This window comes from Perissodus microlepis, chromosome 18 (genome assembly GCF_051167445.1).
Source record: "Perissodus microlepis isolate ML-2025 ecotype Zambia chromosome 18, ASM5116744v1, whole genome shotgun sequence".
NCBI classification, from domain to species: domain Eukaryota; kingdom Metazoa; phylum Chordata; class Actinopteri; order Cichliformes; family Cichlidae; genus Perissodus; species Perissodus microlepis.
In genome coordinates, this window is record NC_140478.1 from 13,894,324 (window position 1) to 13,909,540 (window position 15,217).

At 41.5% G+C, this 15,217-nt stretch overlaps 1 protein-coding gene across 3 annotated transcripts; it reads right to left on the reverse strand.

The window, feature by feature from the left end:
* Window positions 1-3,809: 3,809 nt before the first annotated feature.
* mau2 (MAU2 sister chromatid cohesion factor) lies at window positions 3,810-15,039 on the reverse strand. Of its 3 annotated transcripts, none has more exons than XM_084912928.1 (19): window positions 14,663-15,039; window positions 14,525-14,544; window positions 14,322-14,385; window positions 13,748-13,843; window positions 13,556-13,650; window positions 13,431-13,458; window positions 13,174-13,329; window positions 11,916-12,062; window positions 11,720-11,810; window positions 11,533-11,636; window positions 11,310-11,387; window positions 10,622-10,687; window positions 10,247-10,330; window positions 10,081-10,130; window positions 9,905-9,982; window positions 9,719-9,830; window positions 9,524-9,614; window positions 6,325-6,452; window positions 3,810-6,235 (listed from the first exon to the last, which is right to left on the reverse strand). In XM_084912928.1, the coding sequence occupies exons 1-19, from the start codon at window positions 14,894-14,896 to the stop codon at window positions 6,161-6,163; spliced, it is 1,797 nt and encodes a 598-aa protein (XP_084769054.1). In that variant the 5' UTR covers window positions 14,897-15,039; the 3' UTR covers window positions 3,810-6,160. The 3 variants fall into 3 exon arrangements, 2 of the variants coding, with proteins under 2 accessions (XP_084769054.1, XP_084769053.1); XM_084912927.1 differs by having other exon boundaries at window positions 6,325-6,455; XR_014797621.1 differs by lacking the exon at window positions 3,810-6,235 and adding an exon at window positions 7,788-7,886 and having other exon boundaries at window positions 6,364-6,452.
* Between the last annotated feature and the right edge of the window lie 178 nt (window positions 15,040-15,217).

The following is a 15,217-nucleotide window of genomic DNA, read 5'->3' on the forward strand; positions in this document are numbered from 1 at the left end:
TGTTGCTGTGTCATCGGGTCTGATTGTTTCTGTCCCCTCATCCCACTGTTCCATCTCCTGAGGCTACAGATTGTCTCGTGTAAAGCAATCATATCTGTAGCAAGGGAGCCATCTTCACATAATCACCCAGCACAAAGAAAAAAAATCAAATTAAGATGAAGGGGGGAAAAAGGCGGTCTTGAGTTTACAGGTTGTGATGAATCTTTCTGTAAATATTGCTCCTCCTCCTCCAGCAGACCCATGGAGAAGAACTGCGTTATCCCAGCTCTATTAAAAAACAATCAGGGCTGTGAGTTGCACTTGAGAACACTGAAGTCATCTCTTCTGTGTTATTTCTGGTCACTTTCTGCAACCCCTGGGGGAAGTTTTTCCAAGCCACAAGTCAAAGCACTTTGAATGAAAAGACTTCAAAGCGGAGCGGTCCACCTCTGGAAGAGGTCTACAAGGTGGAAGCCTTGCCAGACTTTTTTTTTTGTTTTTTTAGGATACATAAAGTGAAGATATTAGATGTCTGCTATTGACATTTAGTGAACATTTGCTTTTGGGATATAAAATACAGAAAATACAGTTCACTTGGGACAGGCTTGGACTGACTGACTAATTTCATCAAACAAATCAGTACATTTATGTTAATGACAACGTTGTATCCCGGTAGATATATGAGTGATTCACTACCCTCCAACAGGAGGGCTTTATGACAATAAATGAGTGAAATCTTGGAGACTTTGGGTGTCTTTGGGTTTTATTCTCGCATTGTGTGGACAGTGTTACACACACACACACACACTAATTGGCTGATTCATCATTTAATCACTCATTTAAAGTGGATAATTAACCAAACGAACAACCTTGAAGTGAGTACTATTGACAAAGAGACTTAATAAGGCTTATTGGGTTACATACATGCTTGTCATGTGATCTATGTTAGAAGTGTAAATAGCTTGTTTAAATAGGCTGGACCTGTTAAGTAACAAAGTAGCTCATAAAGATTATTAAACAAAGCAGATTTTATTCACACACACACACACACACACACACACACACATATATAATTGATATGCTAGTAGAAATGGTGTTTATTAAGGTCAGGATTGTACACTCTGCCAGGTTTTACAGGTCCTGTCCAGGTGGAAAGGGTTCAGCTCAGAAATCATAGTGAGGCGAGGCCAGCCTGCAGCTCCTCTCTCCGTGTGGAGCAGGCCTAATGGCCGCCCGTTACGACATGACAGCTTCAACTTAATCCTCATTAAGCACTGTAACAATGCAGGAAGTAGCAGCAGCAGTCACGATTAGGCGGGCTCACTATTTGGCAGGAAATGGCTCCTTTCAGCAGCTACGTCCAAGACACCTAGAGCGTCCCAAAAGTTTTCACTTCTCACTGTAACCTCCTCCTCCTTCTCCTCCGGTGGAGACAGTCACCCGGCGGCATCGGTGCACGAAGGAATAAAGGAGGAGAGAGGGGGTGGGTGTAGGTGTACTGGGATCAGATTGACTAGAAATTAGGTATTGAGAAAAGATTAGCTTTTGTAAGGGGGTCTCCGATGAATGCCGGTATCTGCGTCAGGCTGCCTAACCTCATGTTCGTGGGTGGAAATTTCGTGCTTTTTCTGAACGCGGACAAAGGCAACTGCGCATCAAGTTAACACTCATGCACACATTTAGCGCACAGAAGGAGTTATTTGATCATTTTCACATTAAACAAGTTATAAATTTGAAGTCAGGGCGCAGATGTTTGCTGTTCCTGTGAATTCATTTGTAAAAGCTTTGAAGGATTCATGATTCCCACCCTGCTGGCCTTTCTCCAACTTGCGTAAAAATCAATTTAAGCGTCTTTAAAGAGGAAAATGAGTCTACGGGCGTGCCGATCTGACATAACCACCTATAAGAAAGGGATCTATTAAACCAACTCAGCCTGACACCAATTAAGTGTTCATTCAATGTTTTAGGGGTTTCATTGGTGCTATAGGGTCCTCACCAGTTTACATTTTAAACTGCGCTGATGTTACACCATCTTTCTAACGTGTGAATGATTACTGTCTGTTCTCTAATCAGATTACGCAGATGAAGTTTGGCGTAATCACGGTGATAAAAATGTAATGGAGTCTCCACCGCGCGCGCGCATGTGTGTGTCTGTCTCCCTCTGTGGCAGGACTCTGCAGGCTGGCTGCTCACTGAACAGTGAAACCTTGTCTCCCTCTGCCCCCGGTGTGCCTTCATGTCCTACCTCACATGCATGCCTTACCTCAGCAGAGAAGACAGATGGCTGATTTTCAAAATAACTGCTCCAAATTCATCATCCCGAGTGAATGATGGGCTGTAGGTGTAAAGTGGTGGACGTGTAGCTTTTTAATTTTGTGTACTGAGGTTTGAGAATATGTTGTGGCACACATTTTCACTTTTCACATCTTCTGCGACTCATTCACCAAAATGAAGAGGTTTTAAAAGTGGACCCAGGTTTCACCACACCTGAAACACAAGACCTTTTGTTGGCTTTTTGTCTGAGCAGGTGATGGTCTTCACTTCCCTTGTGGTCCTGATGTCATTCACACTTTTCATGCGCTGCAAAGATATTATTAACACATACAGCGGTTATGTACAGCAGTAGGCTTAATGTGAAATGACTATTTTCTATTCACTGTTCTCACTCCTACATAAGGATGCATATACTGTAGTTTTTCACATCATAACCGTTTCTCCTTAAATTAATCAAATGTAAGATTCATGTCTGTCTTTTAAGCATGTCTTAGCCTCCAGGTCACCTGTGACCCATCATGGTTAGGTTTATTGAACCTACTAAAGAAGTAAACTAGAAGATAGTACCTATTAAATTTATCTTCATACAGTGGGGTTGTAATTTTTCTATTAAAAGTTTTTCAGTTTGGGTGATTAAAACAGATAAATTCAATTAAAAAAATAAAACTATCCCAGCCTTTAGATGGTCAACCGGCTCCAGAAGATGGAAAAACTTGTCATTTCCACACACAAGTAAAAAAAAAGAAGAACAAATCCAAGTTGAATCATAGAGAAATAAACTCCAGCATGGTGGCTTTACAAACTCTTCTGGTTGATTTTCACTCATCCCCCCCTGCCCCTGCCCCATGGTTGTCCATGCTTCCCCAGGACTGGCCGTTAGGCCCACACCACAGCTCGGGAACCGCTGCATTAATCAAACATCATCTCAGGCGTTCATAAAACGTCAAACCCTTTTAGAAGACAGGCTGTATAATTAAAATCAGGTCTTGTGGTTGAACTTAACTTCTGTGTGGACTTGGAGAATTCTTTGCAAAACAGCTCTTTGACTCTACGTCATGCACAAAGTTTTGGGTTTCACATTTTTTGGTGCATTTTCCTCCACTACGATCCATCTGTGCACCGGGAAATTAAAAGGCGGACAGACATCACTGTGCGGCAACGCAGTGCAAGTGAAGACTGCTCTTAACACATTCAAGCGACTCGCATAAATCGATGCAGACTTCAAACTGACAAATCAACAGTGTTTTTTGGACATTTTTTAAAATAATGTACAAGAATTATGAAACCCAGTGGACGCACTCAACATGTGGACAAAATAATTTCATTACAGCACATCAGCCTGGTTTCCCACACAGTTCAATGTGATGTAATGCAGAGTGTGTGCTTCTACTGGAGAAGCTAAAACAGCTAAATCTTTGGTATGGCTCTGCAGGCATTATTTCACTCAATCATATGTGCTGAACACAGTTATCAGGCTTTCTCCTCGCTGCAGCGCCGCACGTTGTGTCAGAGTGGATCCAAGTGTAGAAGAATATTCAGTGAAAACAAACAAATCATTCAACTTTAGAATCTTTATTCATAAAAAAAAGTTATACAAGTGTTAAAGTTAAGTCATAAAAATGACAACATGGCGAACAGAAATTAAACATTCCCTTTTATCACATGCTGTAAAATGGCAACCACACCGTACCAACCGAACGTCTTTGCTTTATCGCAATAATCACTATGCAGCTGACGAAACTCAGTAGTTGATTTTTAAAAAACTGTCTTAACTAATTAAATCTTTTCCTACTTTAGCATGAACTCAAAAATCATATCCTACATGCTATATAATAATATATCAAAACTATTATAAACTGTGTCGGCAAAAAACAAAAAAACCCTTAAATAAATAAGTTATTTAAATATAGATACATAAAGACATCGTCTGGAAGAGATAAGTGAAACGGAAAACAGTATAATTCTGAAAACGTTTGCAGGTTTCATTGTGAAACGGCACATGTGCAAAGAGGTAACAGTCGGTTCTATTTTAGTAGAAATGCTATTCTTATTACTGGTTTGTTGACCCGGGGAAAATGTGCACAGCATAGAGATATACACAGTGAGAGTGAAATGACAAAAATCTAAAGGGAAGCACAGTCAGGCTGCAAGACTGTAGTGTCAAAAGATGTCAGATTAGACTTGTTTTGTGACATCACAGTCACATTTTACACTTTACATACAACTGGACGTTCAATAAGTTCTTATGATGTTTACAAAATGCTCTGCTGGTTTGGCCGTTTCATACAACTTTAAACATTTGATCGTTTTCAGCGAGTAAGCCATATCAAACATATCATTGCATAACATTAACATAATTACACATAGTATGCTTTGTAATGCGTATCCAAATATATCCTAACAAATACTCTATCAAAGTCTGCCGGCCTGTGCTTTTAAAGAGACAAATACTGAACTCGTGCACAACGACAAACTAAACGCATCTGTCTGGCCACTGGTTCGACTTTAAAACGAACTCTTCAAAACTAAAAGCTTTATTTTACTTAATATAAGAACACATTCATGGTGGTTTGAAACAAAGGTTAAGAGATGAGCTGTGTCTGTCACGTTCGTGGAACAACGCAGGTGAATTTAAAAGAAAAGTTCAACAAAACTGCAGATCTTTTGTTTTTTGTTTCATACAGAAAGAAGCAGGTCAGGTGGTGGGCATCACAGGTGTGCTCAGTGGAGTCTGTTGCTCAGAAAAAAGCCACACACACTGTTTTTATACTAGCCTATGTTAGCAGCAACACACAGTACTCACTCACTTCCATTATTTTTTGAGGTATTTAAAAGAACCCAATGTTTTCTGAAAACATTCAAAGTGACTCTGTTATGCTTTAATGGAGTTAAAAGCATCGCAAAGTTCACAAAGACCAACGTTAGTGTCAAACTGGAGTTATTCTCAATAACAGAACTTCCTGAAACGCCCGTTTACAGTCCAGGCTTTCTACCTCACTGTGTATAACACAATGCACGTATGCATGATGACTAGTGTGACACACCCACAGACAAAGATTAAAGAGCTGATTAAATCCAGATGCAGTCAGCTGTTATTCTGCATCCACTTCTGCTAACTTAAAAATGTATCAGGTGGTCTTCATACACTGAGAGTTACTGCAGTGTCCCCACAACATGAGGAAAATCTCTATAAGCTTAGTGTTTGTATGCTGTGTGGCTAATGTGGCTAACAGTACTGTCTGCTTGTTCTCTCCAGCTCTCTTCATTCACATGTACTGCCTGTTCTAACACGCCAAACAAAACTCATTTACAGATCTTCACACAAACCCACCTCAGTACGACTAAAGCAAACTAGCCATCACTTTGAAACCATATTTCCTCCCGTTGCTCTCTGCTGCTAAAATCGCTGTTCGATAAAAGTCACTGTTCACATTGGCTAAAAGCACGTCAGCGTTGTGGTTTCAGGTAAATTTCAGAAAGAAGATAAAAGGCAGGCAAAGTCGGTAGGCAAAGGGGTTTTAAAACAGAGTGTTTCAGACAGTGGGTGAAAAGTGGCACCGCTGCAGTGTAGAGTGTAAAAAATATGAATGTGTGAAAAACTATTCTAGTGAGTATGAGCCTATAAAGAACCACAACAGGGGCACTTTAACCCAGTCAAACCCAGCTGTGATGCCCCAGTGCCCCAAAAAGATGAAGGAAAGCACCAAATGGAAGTCTGCCAAATGACAGTGCAGTGTGCCTCATTTTTTCCCTTAAATTCATTACTCCTCCTTTCTCTCTCTCACTCTTTTTTTTTTTTTTTTTACCCTTTTATCAGCTGCTTCTACTTTCAGACACCACAGTTTTCTTTAACCGTTTTGTCTGCAGCAGCTGCTCTGTCTCTCATTTTCTCTGTGGCATCGAGTTCTCAGAGTAGGCTGCCCAGGCTGGTCGTGGGTCCATTCTGAGGCTGGAACTGCACAGGAGGGAGGCCGTCTGTCCACTGAAACACAAAACAGAGGTTCCTTTGAAAACCCAACCAGGGTGGAGTGACTCACTGTTTATAGTGTGACTGATTGATGATGTGCTCACACTGATGAGGTTGTGTTCAGGGAGGCTGCAGGCTGCGATGTGGTCCTGCAGGAGCTGCTGGGAGAAGTTCTGATGCATCTGCGCGGCCTCGTGGGCGTCCATGGTGTTTCCACAAGCCTTGTTCAAATCTGCTGGGAAAAGATTAATTGTGTATGCTGATGATTGTTAAATTATTTTGGATCCAAACACCATTTCCAAACCTAGAATGCGCCGTATGTGTGCGTGTGTGTACTGTGATTAAATGATTTTTCACCCACTTGTTTTTCCCCAAGCTTCGTTCAGTTCTAATTCAGTTGTGGCTTCATTACTCTGTGATTTATTGATGCTATAACTGGCTGAGAAATGCATATCACTGCCCTTTCTGCAAGGGATCTTGCACCGTGAACCGAATACTGGTGCAAAATGATCAGCTGGAAATCAAAAAGCGCTTTTGTTATTCGAAGGGAGCGACAACTGTGCCAGGAAGGCGATGGTGTGTTCTTAGTATGTTCACTTGGCCAAAAATAACAATGTAGTTCAAAGAAACGTAACAGGCATTGTGTACTGTGCTGCAGCCGTGGAGCCATGGAGTTTGTTTATCATAATCACATCATGAATTTTGACTAAAATAAACAAATTACTGTTAATTATCAACCACTGGGTTATCCATTACACCAAGCTAAAGCTGTCAAATAAGAGAATCCACAAATAAATACCATATTCATCAAAGTTACAATGTTCTGTTTTTTTCTTTTTGTTGTTGCTGAAAATAAGCTAACTAACTGTTAACTATTATGGTGCTATAAGGGGGATGGGCTAGATAACAGGTGGCCCACCAACAGAGTACCGTGAAAAGTCTCGAGTCACCTCTCATTGCTTTATGTTTTCTTCTAGGGAGCCAGACGTTCTTGTAGTTTCATAAAATGCTCTTGAGCAATAGTTGTTCAAGCTTTCTGAAGGTCTTTCAGAGTTCTTCTTTGGTCATTGGCTGCTTTTTCACTCATTTTTTAGGCCATTCCTTGTATCCGACCATTTTCAGGCTAATGTGTTTGTTTTGTTTGTTATGCCACTTAACACTGACCTTTGAATCACTCAAGGATAAAAAAAACAAAAAACAAAAACTTGGGATGAAGGGGATGGGGATGAGGGATGAACCAGTGTTGTGTATACACATAACAGAAAACTGCACAAAGAACCAATTTTAAACCGTATCTTTAGGCACCAAAGTGCCTTAAGACAAAACAAAACAAACAAAAAAGCCCCGGTTCGACAGGCATAAGATATTTTTGCAATAACAAGGTGATTCTGAAAAAGCTGTTAGATAAAAACTTGGCATATCTCAACTTGGTGTGCAGTGTGTTCTTAAAAAAGTTGAGGACACTGGACAAGTGGAGGAACAAGTTGCAAGACTAAAACTATCTACAGCAGATGAACAGAATCTGAAAGTAATATCCTTAAGAAGTAGGAAAGAATTCAGTAAAGACCTGAGAGATGCATCTGGATCTTCAGCTGATCCATCTAGTGTTCAGTGAAGCCTCATCAGAAATGGTCTCAGTAGAAGGGGTGGCTGTCAAAAAGCCATTCTTAAGGAAGGGAAACAAGGAGGAAAGGCTGAGGTATGCCAAACTACACAAGAGCTGGACTGACAATCAGTGGCGAAGATTTTATGGAGAGATTTAAATTTTTATCGATTTGTGTGGATGAGGTGAGGAGAGAGGTACAACAGTGAGCGTTTACAGCCAGCTGTAAAACACGGTGGAGGCTCTGTCATGTTTTAGCTTCCTTTTCAGCCACTGGCATTGGGGACGTAGTCAAAATTGATGCAATTATGAATTCAGCTGTACCACCATATTTGGATACACCATGAAATAAAAGCACTAAACTGCCAAAGGCTTCATTTTTCAGCATGACGACGATCCCAAAGACACTGCCGATAAAATAAAAGCATGCCTGGATATCAGTGGATATGGACTGGCTTCCCAAAAACCCAGACATCAACAATATTGAAGCAGTGTGGGATCATCTTCACAGAGAACAGAACAAAAGGCAGAAACATCCAAAGAAGAGCTTTGAATGTCCTTCAAGGAAGTATAAAAAAATATTCCTGGAGACTACTTAAATAAATTACAAGAAAGCTGCCTAGACAGTTCAGCCTGTGTTAATGATTAAAGATTGTCATACCAGATGTGGACTTTTAAGCTTGTTAGAAGTGTACAAACTCTGTTTTTGCCTTATATACTGTATTCCCATGTATATTTGTACATGTTTCAATAAACCACTGCATTTGTTTCCTATTTGCAGAGCAAAATATAATGAACTAAGAGGTGGCTTGAGAGTTTTGCGCAGTCACATAGCAGCTCATGCTCAAACACTACTCACAGGACTGTGTAGTGTTCAAAAACAAAGTGATACATTTACACTGCTTGGCTGTAATGCACCGACTAATGAGAATAAAACCCCACTGCAGGTGGAGGAGGCTCGCAAACAGAAATGTTTGAGTTCACAAAGTTTATGGCTACATAGTCAGAAGTAACTATGGTCATAAAAATCATGAAAATATGTGAAGATATGAGCTTGTCACTGACCACATTACTAATGTCAGCATAACGGTGACAAGAAGCTCCATACCACACCTTTCTAATCTGGGAGTCGACCAATAGGATCCCTCCATGATCATGACTAAAATGATGAAACATGTGACAAAGCTATCACATCATTTCATGGAGTCCTTTCCTCATTTTGTGCGTACACAATTTATCAGCACGGAGAATCTCTGACTGTGTGACTCTGTGACTAATGTGCATGACAGTTATGCTCTGAAAATGGAAAGGGGCCCTCAAAATGACCATGACCTTTAGGGCAGTTTGGGTGAAGACCCATTGGGTAATCACTGTGTCATGACACTAGCTCATTGGTCCTTCAGCCTGATGAGCTAAACTTAATAATTAAGTTGAAACATCATCTCTCATAATAACTTCTTTAAGGTTCACAACTGAATGTATTCTTCAGGTTGAACTACTCCAAACACAGCGCTTGTCTATTGCGACCCCTTCAGGCCAAATATTGTCACAATTTTGTTGTTTGTAATCTTAAGAGGGATTTTAGCTCATAAACCCCCCTCGAGATTACAAACTATTTGGACCCATCTTAGGTAAATTAATTTTATCCCATAAACTGACCATAACACAAAAATTGAAGAAAGGCTCTGTGACAGCTGTACCTTTAAGAAGTGCCGAAGACCAGAGCTGCACAGACATGTCTGGGATCTTGCTTGCCAACTGCATGGCAGGAACCACCATGTTGTTGCTTTCCTGGAAAATGAAATGAAGTTGCAATCACATCCGCAGTCCTAAAATAACTGTGCCACAGCGTGCGTGGTCTAACGTGCAGGACATGCGGTGGTTTGCAGTCTCACCCTGTGGTTGCCTAGAACAAAGAAGATGTGGCCCAGTAGGACGAGCGAGCAGGCCGTCAGCCTGTTTAGATCCTCTGCATTAGACATCTTCAGAGTCTCCCTTAGAAATCTCCTGTTGATATAAATTTTCATGATAATCTCCCTCATCCCAAACAACAAGGACAGAATATTAAAAAAGTAACTTACTTTGCCTCGTTGTAACGTCCCTGAAAGAAAGACAGGAGCCCTCTGATGTAAAACGCTGCAGCTCGAAGGCAATGAGAGCTGAAAAAGTCAAAGTTATTTTATTTTAAAACAGTAAAAAATGCCAAATAAGTAACAAATCTGCACGATGTGTTTGTCTATGCAGCCTCTATAGTTACCTGACAGGAAAGTTGTGATCAGGGTTAATCCTCTCTAAAAGGCTATACAGCTGTTAATTAAAAAACACAAACACAAAAAAGGGAATTTAAACCAAAGGAGGCAAACATTTATTTAAAAAAAGGAAAAAAATAATTTAAATACTAGATAAAGCAGCAACTTTCAAACCTCTTGATGTCTGTTCCCTTCCCGAATGTAGACGCTTGCCAGGTTTGTCACAATGAACGTCCACAGTTCCTGATGTGTCGTCATCTAACAGAGGAAAGAGACACAGGGACTCACTGACAGCACAGAGCTATCTGAACACCACAGAGCCAAAAAATAATAATAAAACTACAGTCATTGCTGACAGACGGTCACTTTGTGTAAAAAAGTTAGCCGTGCATGAACTGATACAAACAGATGTTTGGTATCCTACCGGGTTTCCAGTATCTGGATAACCCGAAGAGTTCATGGCGAGTTCACAATGCACCTGGGACTTGGGATCTAAAAAGAAATGAAAGGACAAACAAATCCGGAGCTGATGGTGATGACGAAACTCACCTGCAGAGCTGCAGTGAACTGGGCTTCAGCATTGTCCATGCAGTTCACTGAGATACAGTACAGGCCCTGAGACACAAGAAGAGAAAACAGGTGAGAATTCTTCATATTAAATGAGACAGTTGTAGTTTGTAAACAGTAAGCGAGCAGTTAGAGAGGCACTTGAACAGAACCATAAGCTATAGAACATCAACCACAAGTGCACACTTATGTGACACATTTCATTGGGATTTAACTGAAACCTTGAAAAAGTACAGATCTTAAATGGAAAGGTTGTACATGCACCAAGAACCAATGTAAATACTTCTGCTGAACTTCTTTTTATAGCATCAGTCTTCTGAAATGTACTGAATGTCATATTTTCCATAAAGCTTTGTATCATCAGTCATGTAAAAAAGAACGTACGCAGTCTGAGATGTAGCTCTTGAGTGTTTCTGCAGTTTCTCTGAGCAGTACACGCTCTGACCTTGGGGTGAATAATCATCCTCAGTGTAGAATGAACTTCAGTGACTCACTTCCCAGACTGATGGGCAGCAAAAATTGTTCCTTTAACATCACTGCTGATGTCCTTCCTTCTTCGTGCTGTGTTAAAACGCACCTGAATGCTCCAGACCATGAAGCTACCAAAACCTCTGCTTTCATAGAAGTGCTCACAGCTGCTGATGTGCATTTTCTTTGACTGCAGACTTACCAGGAGTGTATGAAGCTGGGCTGCATGGTTGGTAAACAGCCTGGGTGACTGCTGGCACAGCTGGCAAACCTGAGAAATCTGAACACAAACCATTGCAATCTTAAGCTACAACTGCAAACTGCTGAGAATCTCCAAAGTAAGTTAATGTCACAGAATCTATGCTTTTATCCAGAATCATTCATCTGACAACGTAAGGATAAAATCTCTACAGCTGGTGACTCACTTCTTGTAAAGCTGTGGCCTTGTGTCCAGTGACCAGCCGGCACATGATGATATGCTCCAGCAGGATGACTTGAAACGTGGACAGGATGGGACTGCTGTCCAGCACTTTGAACACACAAATCGGAGGTGATTGATTAACACCATCATCAAGTAGGAAATAATAAGCGAGTGTACGCCATCAAACTTACTCTTCAGCTTCTCCAGCTGCATGAGCGCCTTGTCTGTGTACTTCTGTGCTTTCTCCAAGTATCCCGCCTGCATGGAGTGCATCACAGTCACCTTTTCAGACAAAAACAAACAAGCGATATTACACAAAACGTTATCTGCTTTTGCACTATACTTTCAGAGTCTTTCGCAAGCTGCGTGTCAGTAACAGCGTCTCACCAGATACACAAGCACACACATGTGCTCCTTGGGCAGCCAGTGGAAAAGGGCTGCTGGATTAGTGGGAAGGATCTCATCGTCGTGGAGAGTGGAGATGGTCTGGATGCACTGCTGCAGCTGCTTCAGACAGGGCTTCACGCTCTTTACCTGAATCCGACACATGCACAGACACTTTGAAGGTTACAGTCGGTCATTTAAAAGAAAAAATAAAATTGAATACTCTTTTTATACAGTGATTAGTGTGTAAATATGCCTTCCAACAAATGTATGCATTCTCATAACTTGAGAATTAATCCATTAAAAATAAGTAGGAGCAGGCACCAGTGAGTAGAAGCTGACATGTTACCCTTTAATCTTAAATACAGTGGGCCTTTCACCAAATCCAGTTTTATGTATGTGGCTAGAGACCAGCCGCATAAGTAGGACACCAAAGGTCAGGGAGAAGAGAAGTCGTAGCCGTTCCTGTGACGTGGAAGCAAATCGTGCCTGCACTTCCAGACTCCAGATATGAAGAATCATAAATGCGTTTTCTTGTCAGAGAAGGGGCCCCGTCACCGAAGAAGTGAAAGCGTGAAGGAAAGAGATAACCCACCGGCATCTTTTCCTGTGATAAACTGATTACACTCTCTCACCACATGAGGGTTTATTCACCAAACATCAGAGCCCAGCAATGTTAGACCCACTTTAACGAAAGTTTCACCAATGCTGGCTAACAACAGCAAATAGAGCAGCGTTTACTGACAGAAAAGTTCAGCATATCCTCAACAACTCATCACAGTAATGCTGTTATCGAACAGAACTGAGCTTCACTGACTCAACAGCCAATATTGGACTCCTTTTACAAAGCTTCACAGCCTCCAATACACTAAATAGATGTAGACACATATTGATATCTGAGGTAAACAGCGGACAGACAGCCTACACTCATTACAGATGAGCGGAGGTGAGAGTTGTTTGCCCTACAGTGGCCACCGTCGCTGGAATTATGCATTTGAATTGGGATGGATAAGAAGACAGAACTTAGTTATCCGCAATCTGCAATCTACTGACATCTAGTGGTGGGATTTTACACACTGCAGCTTTAACTTTGCTCTGAGCATCATTTTAGCATAATGTAAAAGCATACAGATTTATATTTGATATCTGGCACAAGTTATGGGGTTAAAAAAACTTGATTTAAAATAGATGTTTCTTACATTTTTGTGAAACTTCAACAATAACGTATCTATTTAGAGCCGGTAATGAACCACGGGAATACCTGTCCAGCATCCAGGTAGTGTGTAACCTGCAATACCAGGAAGAAAACTCTCAGCGACTCCTTCTGAATGGGGTTTCCCTGCCAGTTCTCCACAATGGTCCCACATAGTGTCAGCAGCGGGTGGACCTCGCTTAGCTTCCTCTCCATCAGCAGTAGCTACAGGGCCACAAACACACATTAAGAAGCTGCATAATCAGAAAACAACACAAGTTAACACATCGAGCGCTTTTAGTTAGAGGAGAATGATTTAAGCTTACCATTCCTTTGCTTAACAAGAAGAGGGCTCTGTGGGAAAATGAAAGAACAAACTTAACGTGAGTCAATGCATGACCACGGATGAATCACTTATCTCAATCAGAAAACAGAAATCTGACCCGTTTACCTCGTGTATTCTGATCCCATGACTCTTGCGTACTCTGCTCCGACTCCTAATAGGTCACAGGCGGACACCAAATCTTTCTCCAGTGCGTGCAGTTGCTGAAGGAGACAGAACAACATTGCGCTCATACATCAGCCACGCTTCAAATTAACATAACAGGCACGAGTAGGTTTGTAATGTTGAGATGTTTCTTACTGCCAGCTGAAAAAGCAGCCTGCAGTGCCAGTAGGGAGTTTGCTGGGAGATCTGGATGGCCTTCCGCAGCACCGGCTTTGCAGAGTCCACCAAGTTCTTGGAGAAAGAAGCAAATAAGTAATTGAAAGAGAATCTGAATTCATTTTCTCTTGAATTTAAGTCACAATCTAATTGGAATCAGAATCAGCTTTATTGATCAACTATGTGTACACGCACAAAGAATTAAGCTCCAGTTATTTCTTTGCTCTCAGTGTACAGAACAGAGTAGACAAGAGAGGATGCTGACATGACATCAACATGGCACACAGACAGCTATATATACACAAACACACATGCATGAGAGCATGCATTTTATTCATTCAGATTATTGGCCAGAGGTTTTTCCAAGTTGTTATCTCTGAGTTCTGAACACAAGGCTTGCACGTGACTCAGGTGTGCTCAGCGGTACAGCAGTGAGTATGACGTCACTGCGCGCAAAACCCAATAAAATAAACAAATGCACCTCTGCTAAAGTTTGTCCAACCATTGTTTTTTTTACAAACAGGGAAGATGATGATAACATGGATGTACATACCTGTTGACAGTAAAACTCGGAGAGAATACTCGCTGCCTCAAACTTGACATCTTCAAACTGAGAGATCTGATAGGTGTTGTTAAAGATGCAACCTACAATGTGAAAACTCACCTGGTTTTAAGGAGATGCTTAAGTGGCACAACTTAAAAAAACAAAAACAAAAACGGGTTGCATGGGTTTTAATACTGCACACGAAAAAGGATATCTGCTGTGATATGAACCACTAAGGAAGAAAAAAAAGGAAACAGATCATCAGTGAGAGCACGGTGGACCCTGGGTGGTGCAGTGATCATAAAACGGTGGTGGAGGTGTTTCTAGTACTGATCATCAGTGCTGCTCACCGCTTTCTCCAGGTGACTCTGGGCCAGCTCGTTGTTCTTTGTGTGGCGGTACAGCACCGAGCCCAGCTGGAGGTGAGTCCGGGCCTCGACCCTCGGGGGCGGCTTGAACTGAAACACTGCTTGCAGACAGTGGACGCAGAGCCGGATCTTTGGAGGACTCGACGTGCGGAAATGTTCCGCAAAGCCCAGCAGAGCCAGATACCAAGGCTCCGGGGCCTCTGTGCTCGCTGCCATCCCAAGTCGTCCGGGGATAAAAACAACAATTTACCGTTGGGACAACGTCCCCAGCTTCAGCTTGCCCCAGCTGCGCGTTCCACCTCTGTCATTTGCATGAATCGGAGTAATAGCGCCAAGGAGCTAGTCCGAAGAAAAATGACTTCCGGTTGTAGCTTTTCAAATATGGATACACCAAACAAGAACATATTTAGTATGTTGTAAACCTATCTGTTAAACTTGCCTGACGTGGATACAATATTCAAACAGAAAGAGCAATTTTCCATCATTTCGTTTTTTGACAAGTTACTTTTATAAATAATTGAAATTGCCTCCTTTATT